Source organism: Arabidopsis lyrata (genome assembly GCF_000004255.2).
Source record: "Arabidopsis lyrata subsp. lyrata unplaced genomic scaffold ARALYscaffold_8, whole genome shotgun sequence".
In the NCBI taxonomy this organism is placed as follows: domain Eukaryota; kingdom Viridiplantae; phylum Streptophyta; class Magnoliopsida; order Brassicales; family Brassicaceae; genus Arabidopsis; species Arabidopsis lyrata.
This window is the reverse complement of record NW_003302548.1, coordinates 732425-754647: the sequence shown is the minus strand read 5'-3', so window position 1 is coordinate 754647 and position 22223 is coordinate 732425. Positions and strand designations below refer to the sequence as shown.

Sequence of the window (22223 nt, the reverse complement as noted above, 5' to 3'; positions counted from 1 at the left end):
GCGGATATCCGACTTTAAAAAAAAAAATATTTGATATTTGCTCCGGTTTTACGAATACTACATTTTCCTATTTGCTTTGCTCCAAAATTTTACAGATATTCGAATTTTTCGAATCGAATCGAAACGAATACCGAGTCGAAACCTTCATTTTTAAGCATCGTGTTTTTGTTTACTTTATTTTTGTTCATACTTTTTTTTTTGTATTTGTCTCTTAGCTAATAGAAAAACAAAAGTCTAGTGATTTCGGCCCATTTATTAAAAACCATTTTGAATCACGTAAAGCCTAAAGGCCCAATAGATGTTAATCAAAAGCCCATAATAAGCAAGGAAGATTAAAAAGGCATCTTTTTTCTCTTCTGAGTCGGCCTCCGAGTTATAATCATCCCGAGTCACCAAGAACTTCAAGAAAACTCGCCGCCATGGGAGGATCACACAAGAACCTCATCTTCGTGTACGGAACGTTAAAAAGAAACCATCGAAACCATTTCCTTTTAGAAGATCTGATCTCAACAAACGACGCCGTTTACATCGGCCAACGCACGACCCGGTTACAGTACCCGCTCGTTACGGGTCTCTACGGGATTCCTTACTTAATCAACAAATCCGGGTCGGGTCAAAAGATCCGAGGTGAGCTTTATTCGGTTTCAAAACATGGGCTTGTACGTCTTGATGAATTGGAAGGGATCAGAGTGAATCACTACGAGAGATTACCAATTGAAGTTATTGATGAAGATGAAGAAGAAGAACCAAACGGCGTCGTTTTGGCTGAGGCTTATTTTGCTCATTGTGGATTTGGTGAGAGATTGTGGGAGAAGAAAGGTAAATGTGGTATGTGTGAATTTGGTGAAAACGATGGCGTTTTGTATGTTAGGGTTAAAGATAGACCAAGGTTTAGCTCTGTTCTTGATGAAATTGAAGCTTTTGTGTCTTCTAGTAATGATTGATTACTAATTTGATTCAATGGGTATGTTCAAAATTTGATCTTTGATGCTATGCTTTGTAATAAAGATCTATAATTGTGTAATGATCGATTGGTTTGATGATTTAGTAGTCATTTTGTGAACATTTTGACTATTTACCAAGTTTCAAGTTTTCAGGTGTTGAAAATGTTATTTCCACTAAGTTTTCACGTGTTAATACCATTTACTACAACCAGATTTTAAACTTTTATGTGATTTATATTACGAAAGCTTTATTCAGGTGAAGTGTTTCGACTATTTTACATGACATGTGTCAGAATCTGTGTTTACAATTAGAGATTGATGAAGAGTGAGTGGTGCAGTAACATATTACTGTTTATGAAGTGGTGGTAGGAGAAGAAGTAGGCAAAGTGATTCTTTTTCCATAGATCCAATCTTTCTTTTTTTTGGAGGGTGTCATGTGTGAGTGAAACCAAATTTCTACTAGTGGACTTTTTGTTGTTGTTGTCAGACTATGTGATCTCCATTGTCAGTGAGGGACCAATCGCTTTGTCCTAGAATTATTGCAATCTCGATAAGACTCTTATGTACAAAACTGCAATATTCCAAATCCCCCAATTAAAGATTTAATTTAGATACTTCAAGAGTCAGAAATGAGCTAAAGATCGTCGTGGACGATCTTAAGTATGTTTTAAATTTGTTCGGGTTAAGCTCGGTTCGTTAGGTCGATACCTATTATGGACTAGATGGATCAGACGGACCGGACTAAACCATCAAACCTATCACATTTTTGACATTTTGTAAATTAACTACATACACAAAATTATATCAAAATCGAACATAATTCCGAAATAAGTATCGGATCCAATATATATCAAACTAATTACTGAACTAGTATCCACAAGGTTCGATCACGAGGAACAAGTTTGTGACAGAACTTAATCAAAAATGTTATGATTAGGATAATTGATAGTAACCGCGATGTTTTAAACTGTTACTCTATGAAATTTAAACTATTAAACATGTACATTGTACTTGATGATATAAACGAACATACATTCTTGATCATCAACTCAATAGGATCGGACATTGTGTGGGATCTATGATCCGATTGACAAAACTTAAGTGATTACGCTTTTTTGGGGACGCGTGGAAGATATGTGAAAGAAGGAGAGCACTATGGTACTAGTACTGGTCCTACTACTTCTTCTTCACGCCATTCTTCAACAACGACGGTGTTTTCTTTATTCCATGTGATCTCCCACTTTGTGTTTTGTGTATAAAACTCTACATATACCCATTTATATGTATGTGTTTGTACATATTGTATATATCATCATTACCTTCCTCTATTTCTCTCACTCGATGGAACAAATTTGTATTTTGCTGGAACCAATTATGGGTAAATTGGGTGCTTATCCTTTTGACAATGCCAAAAGCTTGAGCTCTTCATTTGTCAATGTGTTTACTCACTTTTCTCCAATGAATTATTTGTGAAATTCGTAGACACAAAACTTTGTTATTGATCGAACACATAACACTAAACTTAAACCCCATGAGAATAGTGAAATGAATCGAAACTTGTGTTTAGTCTAGTGACATTTTAGTATATATTTGATTGGATTAACTGAAAGATTCTTATGGAACATATGAGGTTATTTGATCAATGATTTAAAGTCAATTTCATAAAATTTGGATAGCATTTTTGAATGCTATTTAGAAATAATGCATAATGTATTGACTTATTTTTGTATTTATTATTTTATTCCAGTGTATTCTCTACGGCATAATAAGTAGAGAAGTGGTCGTTGGCTGGACAGCACCAAAGACTCGAAATCTTGATTGGTCTTCTTAGTGGCAATGCTACGACGCAAGACACCCATTATTAAGTGTTTTTATTTGTTACTAGTACTTTCTTACCAAAATCCTTTTTATTTTCTATACAAATGTTTTTGTACCAAAGTTTCGTGCCTTAAAATAATCTTGATTTGATTTCATCTTCTAGAAGTAAGCTCTCATTGGAAAATGGTATTAGAAATATTTAGGTTCTTCTTAATGCATGCGTTTTTATTGGATTTATATATGGCATTTTTTTCTAATAATTAAAGATTTATATAGGTTTCTGCATTCTTCTATACGTGAATTAATGTATTTACATAATCAAGATAGTTTTAGCTATATAAACCTCAAGTCTTCATTTTATATTATATTCACATTCCAATATTAAAAAAAAAAATAGTCTATTTGGTATTGAATTTCGACACAATAATCTATTTGAAAGCAGTTTTGCTAAATTACTGAAAGTTCCAAAAAATCTTGATTAGTCATGCATATGTCATGTGTATCATGTAGAACAAAATAAGAGCCTAGCTGTATAACAATGCAAGACATTAAAAGCTAAAAGAATAAAGGAAAAAAAATCATTTGGTTTTGGATATATAATAGGGTTGTTTGAAGATTTGGTGAGGGAATTACTCAAGACCGTAATTCAAGAGATTGTGACTTGTTATTCATAACCCTAATTTAAATATATCTATATTAACTTTTGTGGATTAAATCGATTAATTTTGTTTTATTTGAGTATATTAGACAGTCTTCTTATTCAAACTATTGAATTGAGTAATTTAGTTTTAAAACATGTTTGTTGATTGTTTTTGTCAAAATTCACATTTCATGTAAAAGAAGTGAAAGTTTAGTTTTATGACAATGCAAAACAAGATTTTTAGGTAGAGGTAAAAGAATAAAGAAAAGAGGGTTTGGTTTGGAAATAATTAAATGGGTTGTTATTAGAAGCTAAGCTGAGTAATGGAGGAAACAAGTCAAAAGGAATACTCAAACACTATACTTCTCGATATTGTGACTTGTTAATGGTATTCTAACGACTCTTCAATCAATTTTTAACAACAAAAACAATGTATATTAATTAATAACAATATTCTTTCTTCATATACTTATAGTGCTAAAAACCAAACTAATTGTGGTTAGTTAAAGACTTATATAGAATGGTTACCAAAAGTATAAAACTACTCTAGACGTATAGTTCATACTATATCGTCGTTCTAGAGGAAGTGCTCACATGTGCATTCGCCCAAGATCCGTAATAGAATTAAGCAAATTTATGTATATTTTAGCTAGGGTCCAAATCTTTTTTTGTTAAGATATTTAGAGTAATTACACCAGTGGCCAAATAGATGATGTTATTAAAGAAAATTCAAAATAGCAACGACATTTTCTTGAACATTTTTATCATTCATTTAGTTTTTATAAGGGCATACAACTTTTTTTCTGCAACATTTTTTCGTGTAGACGTTTATTATATTAGATGGAGGTTAGTTTAAGACTTAGTTCTATTAGGACATCACTTGATAAAATAGACGTCTACATAACATAAAATATCAACATCAGGACGCCCACATATCCATGAATCCATCTGTCAAGTCTATCTTCCATGAACCACGTTGCGGTCTATTATCACTTTATTTGCGAACTGGTCCATTCCCGAACAAACTATTAACTATGTCACTCACGTCATGTACGTACGTAGATCAACTAGCAGAAAATGTTACAAAACATCTACCTAAGTCCGGACTCATTCCTTTCCTCTAGCTGTTCCAAGATTATTGGACTCACTTCCGACCCGCGACCGCACATCTTGAGAGAGGGCGTGTCAAAACATTGTTTCCTTCTCCTTCTCCATTGCCTTTAGTATAGATGTAGCTCTTTGTATGTTTTCTCTTTGAATTTATTATATACACAAGACTTAAACTCTTTACAATATAAGTCACATTTTTTTTTCTTAGGTATATAGTTCCCTCTACTTAATTCATCCAATTATATACATAAAATAAAAATAAATTATATATAGAGTCTAAATTTTAAATATTATACAAGGCCATAATATTTGTGAGCGGACCTTGTTTTTGACGATTGAGATTTGACCAGAGCTAGTCATTGGAGATTGCTATAGTATAACTAAGAATTAAAGAAGAACTAAGAGATTGAAACCAAAATTAGGAGTAATGGTAGGGACAGTAAATCTGCACTTTTGGTCGTAAGCATGTGAATATTCAACCACTCTTTTTTACAGTGGACGCGGCTTAACATACCAAACCCCAATTACTATAAATACCTCACTGAGCCTTTCCATTTTTATTCATCAAATTCAAACACAATGGTTTCTCTCAAAGCTTTCTCAACCGTCTTTTTTCTTATACTCGGTGTTAGCATTTGCTACGCCACAAGCCGTAATCTTTTGCACTACGGAGAAGCTGCCGGTCATGGTGGTGGTGGCGGTGCAGGACATGGTGGTGGTGGCGGTGCAGGAGGAGTGAGTGGTGGTGCTTATGGTGGTGGTAGTGGAGAAGGAGCTGGTGGTGGATATGGAGGTGCTGAAGGGTATGCTAGTGGTGGTGGTGGTGGGCATGGTGGAGGCGGTGGTGGAGCTGCTTCTTCCGGTGGTTATGCTAGTGGAGGAGGAGAAGGAGGAGGTGGTGGTTATGGTGGAGCGGCTAGTGGTTATGGTGGTCATGCTGGTGGTGGTGGTGGAGGTAGTGGTGGTGGTGGTGGAGCTGCATATGGCGGCGGAGGAGGAGCTAGTGGTTATGGAAGTGGCGGTGGTGAAGGAGCTGGTGGTGTAATTGGTGGTCATGCTGGTGGTGGAGGTGGTGGTAGCGGAGGCGGTGGAGGATCAGCTTACGGTGCTGGAGGAGAGCATGCTAGTGGTTATGGAAACGGAGCTGGTGAAGGTGGTGGCGCCGGTGGAAGTGAGTATGGAAGTGGAGCTTACGGAGGCGGCGGTGGTCATGGAGGAGGAGGAGGTGGAGGATCAGCAGGAGGGGCTCATGGTGGTGCTTACGGAGGCGGTGAAGGAGGAGGAGCTGGTGGTGGAGGGTCTCACGGTGGTGCTGGAGGCTATGGAGGTGGTGGCGGTGGAGGAAGTGGAGGAGGAGGAGCTTACGGCGGAGGAGGAGCACATGGAGGTGGATATGGAAGTGGTGCTGGTGAAGGAGGTGGTTATGGAGGAGGTGCAGCAGGAGGATATGGTGGTGGCGGTGGAGGAGGAGAAGGAGGAGGCGGTGGTTATGGTGGTGAACATGGAGGTGGTTCAGGCGGAGGTCACGGTGGTGGTGGCGGTCACGGCGGCGGTGGAGGCTATGCCCCATGAAGAAACCAACTTAAGATCAGCCAAAAGAAACGCTGAAAAATAAAAGATAATCTGTGGAGGGGTATACAAATTTAAATGCCTATTTCTAAACATTTTGTATCCATTATTATTGAATGTTGTGTTGTATTTTCCTAATAATTGAATATTTTATTGTCTTGTCATTTTATCATCGAAAGCATAATCTATAGAGCAATGTTATATATAACCTTAAGAATTTTTGGTTGGAGTCTCAAAACAAAATTGATCAGAGTTGTATTCACAAGAAAACCCCAAACACAAAAACCAAAGGAACAACTTTTCATTTTCTAATAGCTAACTCTTCAAAGTTTAATAGTTGATCTTTTCATGTGTCTGGGCCCTGTTGAGATTTTCCTTTTCTTGGTCGGAGAACCAGCCAAAGCATTAGCAAGCATTCGAGCGCGAGGTGTCTGGACCCTGTTGAGATATGAATAAGCATGAATTATGTACTTAGGATCTGGAGCAGAATCAGCAACATTGCTTCTATAGGCCGCCCGCTTTGTTCTACGAGTTTCCTCTTGGTTCTTAGTTTTCAAATGCGCACGTTGAATCTGAAAGCTTCCTGTTACAGAATCATACACACTCAGACTTAGGATCTTTCGTATTCTCGCCACTTAAATACATAAAACTCTCCCACATTTTTACTATAATTGAGACTAAAGCTATCAAAACACATGGTACCTTGGCGTTTCGGATGGGAATTTGTTTTTTGAACCTTGCGCTTCGGTCCACCAAGCGTAGCTCTCTCACCAGCTGTACATAGAGTTACACATACACTGTATAAGGGCTTTGTTGATAGATCAATACACTCTAGTTTGTTATAGGTTCTAGTTCAGATTGATTCTTCTTGTAACCAGATAACTAAAGGACAATACTTTATCTGAATCTATCAGAATCTCTTATCTTTCTTAGTATTCTGCACAGATAAGCTATTAAAAATACATAGTACGAGATAGTACCTTTGCGTTTTGGAGATATGTCTTGATTCTGAACCTTGAGCAGAGGGACATGAGGGGCATCAATGCTAGCTCTGTCAGCAGCTGGACTTGGCTCAGGTTCTTTCTGTTGAGAGGTCTCAGCAAATGGCTTCTCAGATTCATCAATGTTAGCTTTGTTTCCAGCTGGACATGACTCAGGTTCTCTCTGTTGAGAGGTTTCAACAAAAGGTTTCTCAGATTCATCAGCCTCAGGTGACTCGAGAGCATCAATCATGGCTGAAGAATCTTCACTGTTGTTAGACTCGGCTGAATGGAACACTTCTTCTTTTGGCTCATGACAGCAAAAATCTGACCACTTTCCATCAGGGATCGACACTCCCCCCGAGTCGTTGCAGTCTTTGTTAGAATTACCAACACTATCATAACTGTTTTCAAGCACTGAGTTTGGTGAAAAATGTAACGGAGTAGCTTCAAACACTGCCTTCAACTGTTCAAAAGTACTGGAAAACCAACGAGTTCCTTCTCTTGCATAAAATAATATATACGCAGGACGGGATAGAACTCTGTCTTCGCTGATTCTGGTGACCTGCCAGAGTTTCCAAAAAAAAACATAAAGAAAGTTAAAATTTATTGAAGCCCTTCAGGGAGGACTAATCCACACAAATGAAATGAAATCACCGACTAAGAGACTATATTATATTACCTTGGAGTCATCAAAATTATGCCATGTCTCAGGAGCTGATCTCACATAAGTGGAGTAATGACCAAAAGTTGCTCCAATCCCAATATGCTCCACAAAGGCGTAAAGATGATATTTTGTGGAAACCTGAAGATACAAAATTGGTTATTAAGACTCAAAAGTCTCAAGATTTACAAAACAAAAAGGTCTGAAATTTTCACATACCTCAGGATTTTGGTTACTGCTCATGAAAGGGAGCAAATCCAGCTCCAAAGGGAACTCAACATGCTCGAAGATCTTCTCCATAGTAACTCCATCATTCTTGAATCTCTTAAGATGGAATGTAGCAACCGGCGGCAACTGATCGAACTTAAGTTGCTTCTCCTTTGTGACTTTCTCCTTACAGTTATCACATGTTAACTGGTCCTCAAGTTTTTCGACACGTGTAAAGGATTCTAGAGCACTCCAGAGGTTATCAACATCTTCAATTTCCAGACTCCATCCAAGAGAAGGTTCAAATGTGTTGGAAACAGAATTGCAATTGCAGCAACAAAGCTGAAAAAGGAATAGACCAAACATATTTCCAAGAGTCATTATACATATATGAAAACTGCTTCAACACTAGATTAATAGTATGGCAATGTAATAACGATTTCTTACCGTACTCATGAGACCGCCACCAAAGACATTGTCAACAATGTTCATATCTTGAGATAAGATAGAGCCAGGCTCATTCTTAGGATCTAAACAACATCTCTCTAGCTTATCTAAAAACGACTGTAGAAACTCGTGTGCATCTTCTTGGTGGTTTATCATAAAATCAGATGAAAAATCTGTGATGGGTTAAGGATAAAATCATTCATATGAAGAAACAGAAACACAAAATTATAGACACGTATAAACAAAAAAACAATCGAAAAAGGATACGAGTCAGGTTATCACGAAATCTATCAATGTTTATTCCATGTCCTGAAGACCTCAGAGCAAGCTCGATATGATCTCGAAGAGCTTGCATAACACAGAACTTCTCATTGCCACCTGAAAACCCAACGGAACTAAAAGATTAAGACCATGAACAAAACAAGGCACCAACTCAAAGCAAAACATCGTAAAGCAATCATCTTACAGTTGCAAGGGTTTTGGTACATGTATGAACGAAGACTCTCAATAAGAGGCACAGTGTGAGTGAAGCATTGCAACACAGAAGCTATGAAACAAGTGTTGCCTGAATTATACAATCCAGCACCCTGAAAAAATTTGTATTAAACATCATTTTGGATATAAAGCTAAATTTGATACCAAAAACAAAATCAGATAAAAGGGACAAAGAGAAACATACAACACCGGTGGGTTCAATTCTCGGATACCACCATGAGAGCTGAAGTGGTTTTGTTGGCTCGATCTTATTAAGGTCATCGTCGTCGCTTTGACCGTCACTATTCTCTATGTATCTCCTTGGTGGACGATAAAGATACGAATCTGACGTACTCGTGATTTGGAGAAAATTGTTGTTGCTAACAGGCGAAATCTGAGCTGGTGGTGTAGTTAGGGTTTTATCTGACGGAGAAGAGGAAGACTCATCTGCGTTCGCCGGAGAAGAAGGTTGAATCTGGCGAATCGGTGACGAAAGAGAGAGCGAGTGAGTAACAAGGTCTCGAATTGGAGCGGTTGGTGTGGACTCATCTAGGGTTTGGTTGGGTTTAGCTAATTTAGGAGAAGAAGAGAGATTTGAAGGTGGTGGGTCACTAAATTCCGCCATTAACAACGAAACCCAGATCGGATTTTCTGAAGAATTGAAGGAAAAGAGAAGAAGTGGAACGCTAGGGTTTAGTTTTTGGGAGAATTCTGCATCTCGTAAATCGATCTGTGACTAATGAAAGAAGAAAATTTTGAGTTTCGCTCCAAAAAAGTTGTGAAATTTTCGAAATCTGAGAGCGAATCGATTCGATTTGGAGGGAAGATGAGAATTGGAGTGGAGAAGAAGGTTTGAATTGGGAGGGAAAATCAAGCCGCCATTTTTTTGGGGATTTAGGGTTTCTTTTGACCTTTTCAAAGATAGATAAAATAAGCGTAATTAGACTTTGATTAGGTTAAGTGGTTAACTCAACCATGGTTCGCAATTGGATTCGGCTTCTCAGAGACTCTTTGACCAAATTATTTTATTTCTTTTTTAAACAAGTTTAATTGACAAAACCAGATTTTATAATTTGATTTTTAATCTATGATTATAAGTTTTTTTTTCGTTAAATAGTTGAAGGAGGAAGGAACAAATAGGGAAAACGCAAAGTTGATTGTTAATTTGTTTAATTAATTTACTGAAATTTAATGTATTGCTTTTCTTTCTGTTAACAAAAAAGTTTTATACAGTTACTTTTACAATTTTTTCCTGAAATCTAGATAAATTTAATTTTTTCCAAACAATATTTTTTGTAAATTTATCTAGTTACTGAATGCCACATCATATTTTTGTTAGTTTGTTTCTAAAAGCTAGATTAATTAATTTCTTTATTAGAAATGATGGAAATAAACTTTTCTAACATTTCTATATCTTTATATATATATATATATATATATATAGTTTCCCAAATTGAACGTATTAATAGATCCCAAAAGAAGTAAAATTTTCTTTTTATAGTTGCCCAAATATAACGTTTTCATCTCTTTTATAATATAGGTTTCCAAACTTTGCTCAAATTTCTTTAAGTTTCCACAGAAGTATATATTCTACTTTCATCTAAAACACTTTTTGACTCTTTTACAGTAAATGCCCATAATCAATTTTTAAAAATTAAAATAAATCTAACATCTATATTATTAATTGGGAATCACTACATATTAAACAACCTTATAAAGGGTAAAATATTACAAAAGATGCCATTGATTTTTAGTGTTTTTAAATAACTTCATTAAGAGTACAATAGTAATCACAAAACTAGGATATGACCCGCGGTACACCGCGGGTTAATTATATGATTTTTTTATCTATTTATAAACTGATAAATTTGTTATATAGAATATTTTTTATTGTACACCGCAGATTATATATGCTGTAACTAAAAAATAAAAATTTTAAATTGTATTTGTTTTGTTTTGTGTTTAAGATTGTATAATTGTATTTTGATTTATTATTTCTAAGATTTCACCCGTGGTATATTGTCTCCTATTAATATCGACCCAAACCCGTCCCACCATATAATCCCGTCCTGTGAAATTAAACATCATTTTATTATTTTTTTTAATAATATTTTTATTTAAAAGACATATAATTCGACTCAATTTAAAAGTTTGCTTTCAAATGGTTTCCATAATATATATATATTTTTAAATTAGTATGTATTTTTTGACCAACCCGTAAAAATAATATACCACCGATATTAAAACATATTATAAAATTATAACTATATATATAAATATTTTAATAATAATATTATGCCACATTTTAATTATAATTTTTAAATAATTAAAAATAAATAAAAAAAAACCTTATTGAAGTTGGAATGTCAGTTGAAGTGAATATATAGGGTTTTTCGATTTGCATTTACCATAGAAATGAATATATAGGATTTTTAATATGCAAATCTTGTATTTAGTATTTACAATAGAAATGGGAAAGTGGGAAGTGGCCCATGTAAATCACAAAGCGTAGCCCAACAAATACTAAACGATGCGTTTGGCAATCGTCATGTCCCTTGTTTTTTAATGGTTATTTCCGAGAGAGAGATGGAGGAAGACGCTAGCTTTGACGGTGGCGGAGAGTTCGTTGGAGGCGATTTAACCGGCAGTATAAAATGGTGTTGGTACAATATGTTGAGACGACACAATCTGGTACATGTAAGGCATTTTGTCAATTCTAAAAACATAATCAATCAAACAAATTATCTTCGTCTCTTTGACTCTTTCTCTCGGTCGTGTTCATCATTGAATCCCAGCTTCTTCGAAGTGATCCTTCACTTGTAGACTGCGATTTTCTGTTTTTCTTCAACGATTGGTGAGTTCTAGATCGGATCATATCTTACATCCACAGATTTACTGTTTCAAAATTGAATTGAGGATAATTCGACAATTCCATAATCAAAAACCATCTTCTTCGCTTCCACTTCTTCAGCTAACAGGGAAAACCTAACCGTTGAGCTAATCCACAGTGACTCTCCTCATTCTCCACTTTACAACCCTCACCACACCGTCTCTGACGGTCTCAACGCTGCTTTCCTCCGCTCAATCTCACGCTCTCGCCGTTTCAATACCAAAACCGACCTCCAATCCGGGTTGATCTCAAATGGCGGCGAATACTTCATGAGTATCTCAATCGGTACTCCTCCGTCGAAAGTCCTTGCCATCGCTGACACGGGAAGTGACCTAACTTGGGTTCAATGCAAGCCATGTCAACAATGTTACAAACAAAACAGTCCACTCTTCGACAAGAAGATATCTAAGGGAAAGGAAGGAGAAAAACCCTAACGAAATTCCTACCATTTTTGTTTTCATTTGCAGTTGCGAATTGGGATCGGCTAAAGCAGCTCCGATTGCACAACAATGGCTTCTCGTATCATCATCAATCATTCCTAAAAGGTTTCTTTCTCGATTTTTTCGTTTTATCTACCGTTTTTGATCTTCTCTCTTTGATTTCTTTTTTTTCAATCAGTCTTCCTGATAGTTTTTTGCTTTGGAGCCTGCAAATTAGAATCAAGAGACAAACTAAATTAGTTTAATTGGAGATACAAATAAGTCAAACCTCTAGTCCAGATGCTTACATTGTTTTGAATTCTTCCACCTCTGGAATATAAAGATTTTCATCCACTGGAAACTATTAAACGTGGTAGATAAAAATATTTTTCTACCAGCATTAAAGCTGGTCATCAAGTTAAGATTTCTTACTTATTAAGAACATTTAGAATGTTTGAAAGAGTAGGATATACGAACTCTTACCTCTATATTCTTAAATTCGACCAGAAAACACTTTGCTTCCTAAGACATGCAACATATCAAGTTAGTTGATAAGAAAAAGGTTTAGAATCAAATCTTAGTACATGGAAACTTACTTTCTCATCAGTCTAGACCATATCAAGTGTCTCCCTTTTTTGACAGTATATTGTCCATGAATGCAGGTTCTTAAACTTGGACGCACCATGCGGCTTTGTAAGGTCTCAAATGTCAAATCTCTGAGATTGGAAAATGAAGCAACCATTGATTTCTGGAAATGCTTCTCTTATCGTGTTAAAAGGTAAACTTTGTGCTGATGTGTAATTCTCTGTTAGCGAAAACATATTTATAGATGTCATAGTCTCTTGGCGTTTAGGTTAGAGAATTTAAGAAATTCGTGTTGAGAAAGTATAGAATATCTTTACAAATCTTTGATTCAATAATATATAGAATATGCTTTATAGATATTTCGTCAAAATTAAGAACAAATAGTTTGATTTATTAGACATTTCCAGTTGATGTTGTGTATATTGAATGTAGACATTATATTGTTCAATTTTATTAGGAAACTGAATAGATTTGTAGAATATATTTAGCATATAAATGGGATACAATGAGATAAACAAATCGTCAGAAATTAAAGTATATTGTTAGGATTCCATGTTTAGTTGTTATAATCGTATAATTAATGTTGTAATTATTGTTGTTTATTTTTGTAGAAAAAATCTTACCAAAATAGATTATACATAATAATAGTCAAAATTTGTGGAAGAGATTCCATTGTTAGGATTTGTTAGATTAGGAATGTAATTAAGAGGATATTTAGTCGAATTAGTTGATTTTTTTTTTGGAAAGTCGCATTTAAAAGAATCCGAGAGTTTTGATTGGCCAGTGAGTCGGGTCAAAAAATCTAATCGGGTCAAAATCTTTTAAAAAACCCGACCCGATTGGCTTTGAGCAAATTTGTACTTCAAAAATGTTAAGTAGATTAATATATTTAAATACAAAATAGTTAAATTCTTTAAAATAATTATTAATTTCCAAAAAAATAAACTAATTTTCTCTCTCTTATTAATTATGGACGAAAATTTGAAATTAATTTCTAAAAATTTTTTAACCAATGAGAATTGAAAAACTAAGATTTGATATCCAACTAAAATTTTATATAAACCAATCCTAATAGACTATTCTATATCAAAAAAAAAGAAATTAGTATCATTTTAATTCAAAATACTATGCCTTAAAAGATTTATCAATGGAGGATTTTAATATTGAATTTGAAATTTCATAAGAAAATCAAATACAAATTTAAAGATTTAGTTTTGTTATAATATTTTCATAAATTTTGAAATATAAAACAAAATTTTATTTCACAATTTTTGAAAAACGATATTAGATATTAACAAATATTTATATTTACTATGAAATAAACTCAAATAATAATAAATTTAAAATAAGTATCATCATGGCCTTCGTTTAGAGCAAGTTTCGGAAATATCTAAACAATGCATTGTACATATTAATTTCCAAATTATTTTGCGTTTTTTTTCAACCGAATCTTCCTTAAATAAATCCCTAAAATATTGCACGAAATATTGTAAACTAAATATATATTTTGTATTCAAAACAAATTATGCAGCAATAGCATATCCCTTTTAGAGATGTATCTCAAATTTTTATTTTTAGTCCAAAAATCAAATTAATTATGATTAAACAATGAAAAGAATAATATGCATAATTTAGCTAAGGAAAGAAACATTAATAAAAAATTTAAAATATATTTGTTATTTTAACAACATATATATTAATCTGCAAAACTCACAGTATGTATTGTATGGTATTTAAAGGTAAGCAAACAAGAATTTGGTTTATAAATTTAATGGAATGAAATGAAAATAGGAATTACGAGACGGGACGAGATGAGAACATAAATTAAAAATCAAACTAAATACCCAACTGGTATGTGTTCGGCTTATGAGCACTATATAAAATAAATTTGTTTACACACATAATTCTGTACGTACGTTTTCATTTACACATATTCTATTTATGCCGGATACGGGACCGTCATATATTTATTTCACGTATACGAGACGGGTTATAGAACGAAGAATTTATGACAGATACAGGACGGGATAGGTTTCCCGTTCCAATATAGTTATGCCTAGCTAATATACATGAAATAACCAAACTAAAACCGAATCCATATCCTATATAACACATGTAATCAAACTGTTAGAAATGTTTTGATTAGTTTAGAAAATAAAAACCGTAACATCATTTAACTTTTGCAACTAAATTATATCTTAATTATTTCTTAAATATAATTTCACACGTACGTGTAGGTCCGAATCTTAAAATATAACTATGCACTAACGCAACTGAATTCCGTTCATTACTCTAACTATATAATATTTATACTATTATGAAGTTCACTAACACAACAAAATATTTTATATTTTTAAAATCTATATAAAAATTTATATATATAAAGATATCTCTGCACATACGTGTGAATTCAGATCTAATACACTAAAATATATATCATAGAAACAACAAATAATCTATATTGAATTAAAATTTGTTAGAAATTTTTTTAAAATATGAAACCCCGCACGTATGTGCGGATCAGGATCTAGTAAAAATAAAAGTATGAAACTAGTTGATAAAAGTTCCGATATGATCAAAAATATCAATCTGCTCACTTTTTCAATAATCCTTATTTTCAACAAAAGTTTTGATTGGCCAATAAGTTCTTCCTAAGTTCACATGCTGAGTTCTTTATTTCAACTTATTTTAAAAAGCAAAATTATACAACCATATCAAGAGATTAAATTGACATTCAATACGACAATACCATACATACTACTGTAAACATATACTACCATATCCATATCAAATGATCAAATTCCACATTTAACAATTTACCTCAAAAATCACTCTTTCAACTACAAACCAAAAGTAAAAATGACATTTATATCCGACAATTTGTTCTCTGTAAATCGAAAGACAAGATTTGTGTGTGTTTCTTACAGCATTCTATCCTGAAGATCACTGAATATACTAGAGGCAAATGTTCCGAGCTTATTCTTAGTTTCCTCAGCTAAGTTAGCAATAGATGACATATCTTGCTGCGCCTGTGCATAAACAAAGTCAAATCAGAAAAAAATTATAAGCAGAGTTAAGAAAAGCTGAAGAATTTGATTCTACTTCAGAACTTTACCTGGAAAGAAATTCGGTTGATGAGATCGCTTGCAGTGATATCGATGTTGGAATCATCTGGTCCGTGGCCAAAAAGATCAGAACTTGAAATAGCTGCTGAGCCCTGTTAGATTTGTAATCGCATTAGGTATGTATGAACAATGAGACTCAAGAAAAGTTTATTGGTTTAGGACATACCGAGAATTTCTGAAGGGTAGCTTTTGAGTCCAGATCAGCATCTCTGTTCTGGTTTCCGAAAAATTGGGCAGAGGAAATCGATTTGGCGTTTGAAAACTTCTTTCTTGCTTCATCTGTTTCTTCAACCTAAGTAAAAAATGTACAGTTGAATTAAGATTCGATTTCTATCTCTTTCTTTAGTTCTTTTAAAAATGCAACTTTTCTTTACCTGAGCATTGGATGAGCTTGAGCTTGACTTCTTGGGGAAAGCACTGTCCATTCCAAATTCATTAAAGAAATTCGATGACTTTGGTGGAGCAACATGGCTAAGCACTCTTGTGCCACTTTGCCCACCAGATTGCTCATCATCAAAGTACTCAAATCGAGAGGCAAATGATGATCCAGCTGATGATGTGTCGTTAGTTGAAGAAGCAGCAGGAATCACAGGTACAGGCTCTTCAGGCTTCTGCTCATAGAGGTTATCCTTTGGCTACATATACAACAAGGAAAAATCTAATCAAAACCAACGCGAGCTTTTCATTCTTTAAAACAACTAAACTCTTTACCTTAGTAGTAAGCTTACGAGCACCAAGACCACCAGTCTTCCCTGTCTTTCTCGAAACAAGGGGTTTCTTAAACGTACTAGCAACAACTTTCTGAGAAGCTTTTGGTGAAGAAGTGGAGACAACAGTTGCTTCTTGCTTAACCAAAGAACTCTCTTTTGGAGATTCAGAAGTAAACCCATTTTCAGATGATTCCACTGGCTGAGAAGTAGCAACAGAGGATAATGACGGTAAAACAGTTTCTTCGGCCATAGCTTTAGCAACTTCTTTAGCAAGTGTTTGTCTATACAAATCAGCAGCTCTTGAAGTATACTTAGCCTCAATTTTGCCACCATCATTCCATCCATGTTGCTTAAAAAACACCTGAGCTCGGTTGTTCCCACCAAACATCATTGTTCTTAGCTGCTCAGGACTCCACGAGTCTAAGATCGTTGACCTTCACAAAAACAATGAATGTGTGTATACAATATGGTCTTATAATCAACTAGAAGATCTACAACAAAGTAAAATGCTATAAATAGAATAGTCAATAGGAAAAAAAGTCAATCTCTTCCTAATCACAGGCTTAAACCCTAGCCAGAAGGTGAAACATTGCTACAGGTCCTTGAAGCTATAATTAAGCCTAAAGAGTTCAAATTTGTGTTCCTCAAGATCCAAAGTTTTACCTGACGAAGCTAATATGAACACCGAGACTTCGATGAACAGCAGAACAATCGATGCATAGAAAGATCCCATAAGGAACCGAAGCCCAAGTTGGATTCTTCGCACTACAATCGAAGCAAACCTAAAAAGCCAAGTAAAATCAGATATCAAATCGGGATATTTAGGTCGTATAAGCTCCAGATCTGATCGAAACCACACCCAAATTCAAATTGGGAATGGAGAAAACCCTAACCTTGTTCTCGGATTTTGATTTCAGTTTTCTGAAAACAACATTCTTATCGGTGAGATTCTCAGTCGCCATCGTTGAAGATTTCACAGGTGTAATTTGCCAGAATCTGGAAATCTGAAACTGGTGACGATGGATCGCTCTTCTTCTTCAAAGCAGAGAAATTGTTTTTTTTTTTTTCCTTACGAAACCTGTAAAGGTCATTTATTTTATTTTATTTGTTTACGTTTTATTTTTTTATATTGTTTTATTGTTATGCAACATTTTATATCTTAAAGGCCTATCAATAGATTAGCGGATCAATACTAAACTCGATGGGCTTGAATGGCCCAATCATAAAGAAACCCATATTTGTATTACTCTTACGAAATTGTCTTTTTTTTTTTTTTTTTTCACACAATTCTAAATCAAATGTACTCTACAATATAACCATAGTCTAAAACCTATCAAAAACTTATAAATCAAATGCTTTTCTCTTTTGTTATCCTCTCCTTTGCCAAATATACGACGTGTCACATGACTCACAATTTTTGGACGTACCTCTACCTCTGTATTCAATTTAATGATCAATCAATAACCAGTAGTCTCAAGTCTCAATAAGTCAATAGAAATAATAAAAAACAATATAAAGATATAACATAAAATGTATAGCATCATGATTCCATATTCATAGCATTTGTCCACATGTTCTCTGCTATTGTTGCTCTCCAATTATTAGCAAGTACTCTTTGTTGTTACAAGTGGATTCGATTGGATACTTGAGAATGCTTGATATGAGAGAGTGAGAGAGAACTTGAAAGTAAAATCGAGATCGAGAGAGATAGAAAGACAAGAAGGAAGAGAGAAAATTGAAAGTGATAGAAAGACGAGAAGGAAAAGAAAAAATTGAACCAGTTGTTGGCATGCTTTTTTGGACTTTTTTTTTAAAACCAAATACCACTTCTAGAGGTGGTATTGTTTTGTTATTATTTTTGCACTAAAAAAGTGTTCAAAAGTCTCTCCAAATCTATTTTCACTATTTTTCTTAAAAAGAATTGTGAAGTTGGAATAACAGTAGATTTGCTTTGGTTTTTCTAAATTCTTAATTGAATAACAAGAGATTTGGAATTATTTGAAGTGATTTTATATAAATTCCACTTTCAATAACATAGAATTTAGGAAGAGATTTTAAAATCACTAATTGAATAACAGGTGATTTTAACAAAAAAAAAACAAAAAATTTAAAAATCACTGTTTGAATACACCCCCCTTAATCACAAAATCTAACCATAAAACATAAAATTATAAAACTAAACCTCATCGAAGCTTGTCACTAAATTCATCTTGTTATATTTGCAAAGAGGATCGTTTGGAAGATGAAAACATTTCTGTCCAAAATTTTAAAACCACGATAATTGTTAAATCCCAAAAATCCAAAAAAAGGACTTATTATTGAAGCATAGTAAGGTATTAAATTCGGCTATCTACACTAATTCGTCTTTCTTTCTTTTTTTTCGTCGAGACACTAATTCCTGTAGAACCTTTTACTTCTTCTTTTTTTCTGATAAAGTAAAACTTTTTACTTGATACAATGTTTCTGTGACATGTTTATTAATGTCTCGTAAGAAAACTGGCAAGAACCTAAAGAAATAGATATATTTTATTATGTAATGTCAATAATCATATGTTAGTGTACGATTAGTGGGTCTAAAGTTTTTTGTAATTACATCATCCACGAGAATCACGTGAACTGGAGCATTTTAGCCATCGTGAATTCGTGATTAACCATTGAATATTATTGTACATGTTGTCCTTATCACTGACTACTTTTCTTCTTCTTCTTTTTTTCTTATATTTTATTTATTATTAATGGTTGGCATTATCATGGGCAACTTTCGTGGGTAGTCAAAGTTTAGCAAATTGATAAAATTAACTATTTATGAAAAAATGTGGTTATAAGGAGGACTGAAATATAGGCTTTGAATAGTAACCACGTACTACTAAAGTACAGTGTATACATCTTTGACAGTTACTAATCACAAAAAATTTATCAAAACCGTTACTAAAAGTTTTACTCTAAACTTTTTTTACAGTTTTTTTATACAGCTCTTTCTTACACTTTTGCACTATTCCGATAAAGCTTACAGGTCCAGCTAACAACTAAAAAACTTGTACAGTTTTTGGTTATCAATCGGATCTATAATGAAGAAAAGAAAAACAACTTAAGCATCTCCTAAAAGAAAGCTTACAATATGCCATGACTAAAAATATAAAAATTTTAATAAATAAAAAAGGTTTTAGTAATAAAACCTCTCAACTAAAGATGAATCGTAAGAGCTTTAAATATCGGTCGTTGCTCGGCACCTTTAGGAGAACTTTGGGGAGTGTATTATGTCTTTTTTATAGCTTGGGAGAAGCGGAAAACACAGCTGGAGTTAGAGGTAGACTCGAAAATGGTGGTTGGTTTCTTGAAGACGGAGATATGAGAGTCTAATATATCCCTTGTCTTTCCTGGTATGTTTGTGTCATGGCTTCTTAGCGAAGGACTTGATAGTCTGTATTACTCACGTGTATAGAGAGGCTAACCGTCTGGCGGACGGGTTAGCAAACTATGTTTTTTCATTACCGTTAGGTTTTCATTATTTTTGTACGATTCCGATGGTTGTTGATTCGATCATGCGGGAGGACGCGTCGGGATCTTCGTATTCGAGACTAGTTCTTTTGTAATTTTTTTAGTTTCTAATAATAATAACCGGGAGATTGCCTCCCGGTGACTTACCAAAAAGAAAAGATAAATCGTAAGAAAACTTTTCAATTATTTATTTAGTAAAAATTCTTCAACTTAAAATATCAATGCAAATTTCGTTCTGCTATAGTGTCGTAAAAATTGGATAGATTACGGTAAAATTAAAACGCAGTGTTTACAAAATCTCTTCCAATCGACTTCGACATCACATAAACTTCAAAAAATCTCACTTTGATAAACTAAGGTTCTTCAATTCAGGTTTTTCACTTTATAAATTTTAGAGCCTAGGTAAATTAAAGGATTTGTAATCAGATATAAAGAAAAACTTTTTATTGTTTTTGTTTACATTTCGTGTTGTTTTCAATTTCTGAAAATGTTGCGTTTTAATTTAACGATATTCCGTCTAAATTTCACGACATTATAAACGAAGAAAAATTTGTATTAATAAATTTTAAGTTGAGAATTTTTTTTACTTAATATATACTCCCTCCGTTTCGTTTTAGTTGTCGTTTAAGGTTATTTCACACAAATTAAGAAAGCATTAAATTTTCTGTTTTACTCTTTATTAATATATATTATAAAAAAATTCATTGGCCAAAACATTAAAACTGTAGGGATAAAACTGGAATTTTCACCAAACATTTGCATTGAAAACCTAAAACGACAACTATTATAAAACAAAATTTAAATCCTAAAACAATAACTAAACTGAAACGGATGGAGTAATTAAGAAGTTTGTTTACTCTACATCTTTAGTTGAGGAATGTGCAATTATGGTGACAGAAACATGGAAAGCAGACAGGACTGTGCCTAGACAGAGGACCCAAACAATTAAAGTGGGCTACTTAACATAATTCCAATATAAAAAAAAAATTTAAAAAAAAAAAAAAAAACCTCTAATGTAAAAAAAAAAAACCTCTAATGTAAAATGTTTAAGAAAAAAAAATCGAACATCAATTCTGTCTCAGTTTTATTTTCGGATTCCGAGGATGAGCCGGACGCCCACGTCCTCTTGCATCAACGAGGGATAACTCTTCGAGTGTAAAATCAGACAAAACTTTCGTATTTCTTTTTCATAGCACAGAGGAGATTTGTGTATGCCCTGAATACAAGAGAAGAGACCTCAGATGCATGTGTTAAGCATATAACTAGGTTATTCTTCCCTTTTTTTAATTATAATCAGGCGTTCGCTATTTTGTTGGATACATTAGTATTTTTAAACATTCTTTTTTTATTCTATTACAAATAATTTTTGTGACTAGCAAATCATTTTGCAATTTTTAATGCTAGATAACTCGACAACCGATTTGTTATATACCCCACAAAGATTTAAGATAAGATGATTTTCCATGCATCATACTTAGGAGTTAGGATCAATAAGTAATGAACAGTTTTACATGTATATCAAAATGTCTCTGTTAATTTACAATAATTTGTAATTTATGAAAATCAAACTTCATATATGGTGTCTATAATACATATGAAGTTCACAATAACTTCATATATGGTTGTTTGAAAAATTGTTAGGCGCTAGTCGGGCACTCGGTATGGACCTAGCGATTAATCAGAAAATCGGATTAAAATCAGAGATTAGTTTTATGGTTATTTTAATATTTTTAAAACATTAATCCAATATTGTTTTCAAAATTGTTGTAAACGCATAAAACTTTATTTTTGAGACAATTCTTTATGATTTTTATTGCAAATTTATGATTTTTATTAAAATTTGAACATAAGTTATTGTAAAACATCATAAACTCCTATTTTAAATGATTGAATAACAAAAATAAAAAGTTTTTTATACTTGCAATCTAAAAATAATCGGGATATGTAAGATTAGGCGGGGAATAATCGGATTAGACGGGAAGTAATCAGATTAGACGGAGAGTAGTCAGGTAACTGATTTTTTTTTAGGAGATTAGTCATTAATCGAGGCGGATAGGGTGGACCTAGCGATTAAGCGGAGAGTAATTAGGTTAGGCGGAGATTTTGGGAAGGTGGTGTAAGTTATGAAAATCAAACCTCATGG

At 33.7% G+C, this 22223-nt stretch overlaps 4 protein-coding genes and 1 long non-coding RNA gene across 6 annotated transcripts; 3 read left to right on the top strand and 2 right to left on the bottom strand.

Moving 5' to 3' along the window:
- Positions 1 to 251: 251 nt before the first annotated feature.
- On the top strand, positions 252 to 1515 carry LOC9301241 (putative gamma-glutamylcyclotransferase At3g02910). Of its 2 annotated transcripts, XM_021016257.1 has the most exons (2): positions 252 to 819; positions 1201 to 1515. In XM_021016257.1, the coding sequence occupies exons 1-2, from the start codon at positions 420 to 422 to the stop codon at positions 1254 to 1256; spliced, it is 456 nt and encodes a 151-aa protein (XP_020871916.1). In that variant the 5' UTR covers positions 252 to 419; the 3' UTR covers positions 1257 to 1515. The 2 variants fall into 2 exon arrangements, with proteins under 2 accessions (XP_020871916.1, XP_002865167.1); XM_002865121.2 differs by lacking the exon at positions 1201 to 1515 and having other exon boundaries at positions 261 to 1074.
- A 3530-nt stretch (positions 1516 to 5045) lies between these two features.
- Positions 5046 to 6245, top strand: LOC9299469 (glycine-rich cell wall structural protein 1.8). Its single transcript, XM_021012683.1, has one exon. The coding sequence runs from the start codon at positions 5092 to 5094 to the stop codon at positions 6082 to 6084; it is 993 nt and encodes a 330-aa protein (XP_020868342.1). The 5' UTR covers positions 5046 to 5091; the 3' UTR covers positions 6085 to 6245.
- Positions 6246 to 6269: 24 nt separating this feature from the next.
- Positions 6270 to 9794, bottom strand: LOC9301240 (ubiquitin carboxyl-terminal hydrolase 21). The gene is made up of 9 exons (XM_002863346.2): positions 9059 to 9794; positions 8846 to 8966; positions 8647 to 8757; positions 8380 to 8552; positions 7945 to 8274; positions 7744 to 7866; positions 7062 to 7626; positions 6784 to 6855; positions 6270 to 6664 (listed from the first exon to the last, which is right to left on the bottom strand). Exons 1-9 carry the CDS (start codon positions 9476 to 9478, stop codon positions 6405 to 6407), a joined length of 2175 nt encoding a protein of 724 aa, XP_002863392.1. The 5' UTR covers positions 9479 to 9794; the 3' UTR covers positions 6270 to 6404.
- Positions 9795 to 11223: 1429 nt separating this feature from the next.
- On the top strand, positions 11224 to 13530 carry LOC9299468. The gene is made up of 4 exons (XR_002331753.1): positions 11224 to 11550; positions 11649 to 11707; positions 11825 to 12288; positions 12825 to 13530. It is a non-coding gene; the product is annotated as an uncharacterized LOC9299468 (long non-coding RNA).
- A 1931-nt stretch (positions 13531 to 15461) lies between these two features.
- LOC9301239 (probable ADP-ribosylation factor GTPase-activating protein AGD9) lies at positions 15462 to 17664 on the bottom strand. Its single transcript, XM_021013988.1, has 7 exons — positions 17476 to 17664; positions 17246 to 17364; positions 16584 to 17016; positions 16247 to 16507; positions 16039 to 16164; positions 15863 to 15964; positions 15462 to 15776 (listed from the first exon to the last, which is right to left on the bottom strand). Exons 1-7 carry the CDS (start codon positions 17542 to 17544, stop codon positions 15669 to 15671), a joined length of 1218 nt encoding a protein of 405 aa, XP_020869647.1. The 5' UTR covers positions 17545 to 17664; the 3' UTR covers positions 15462 to 15668.
- Between the last annotated feature and the right edge of the window lie 4559 nt (positions 17665 to 22223).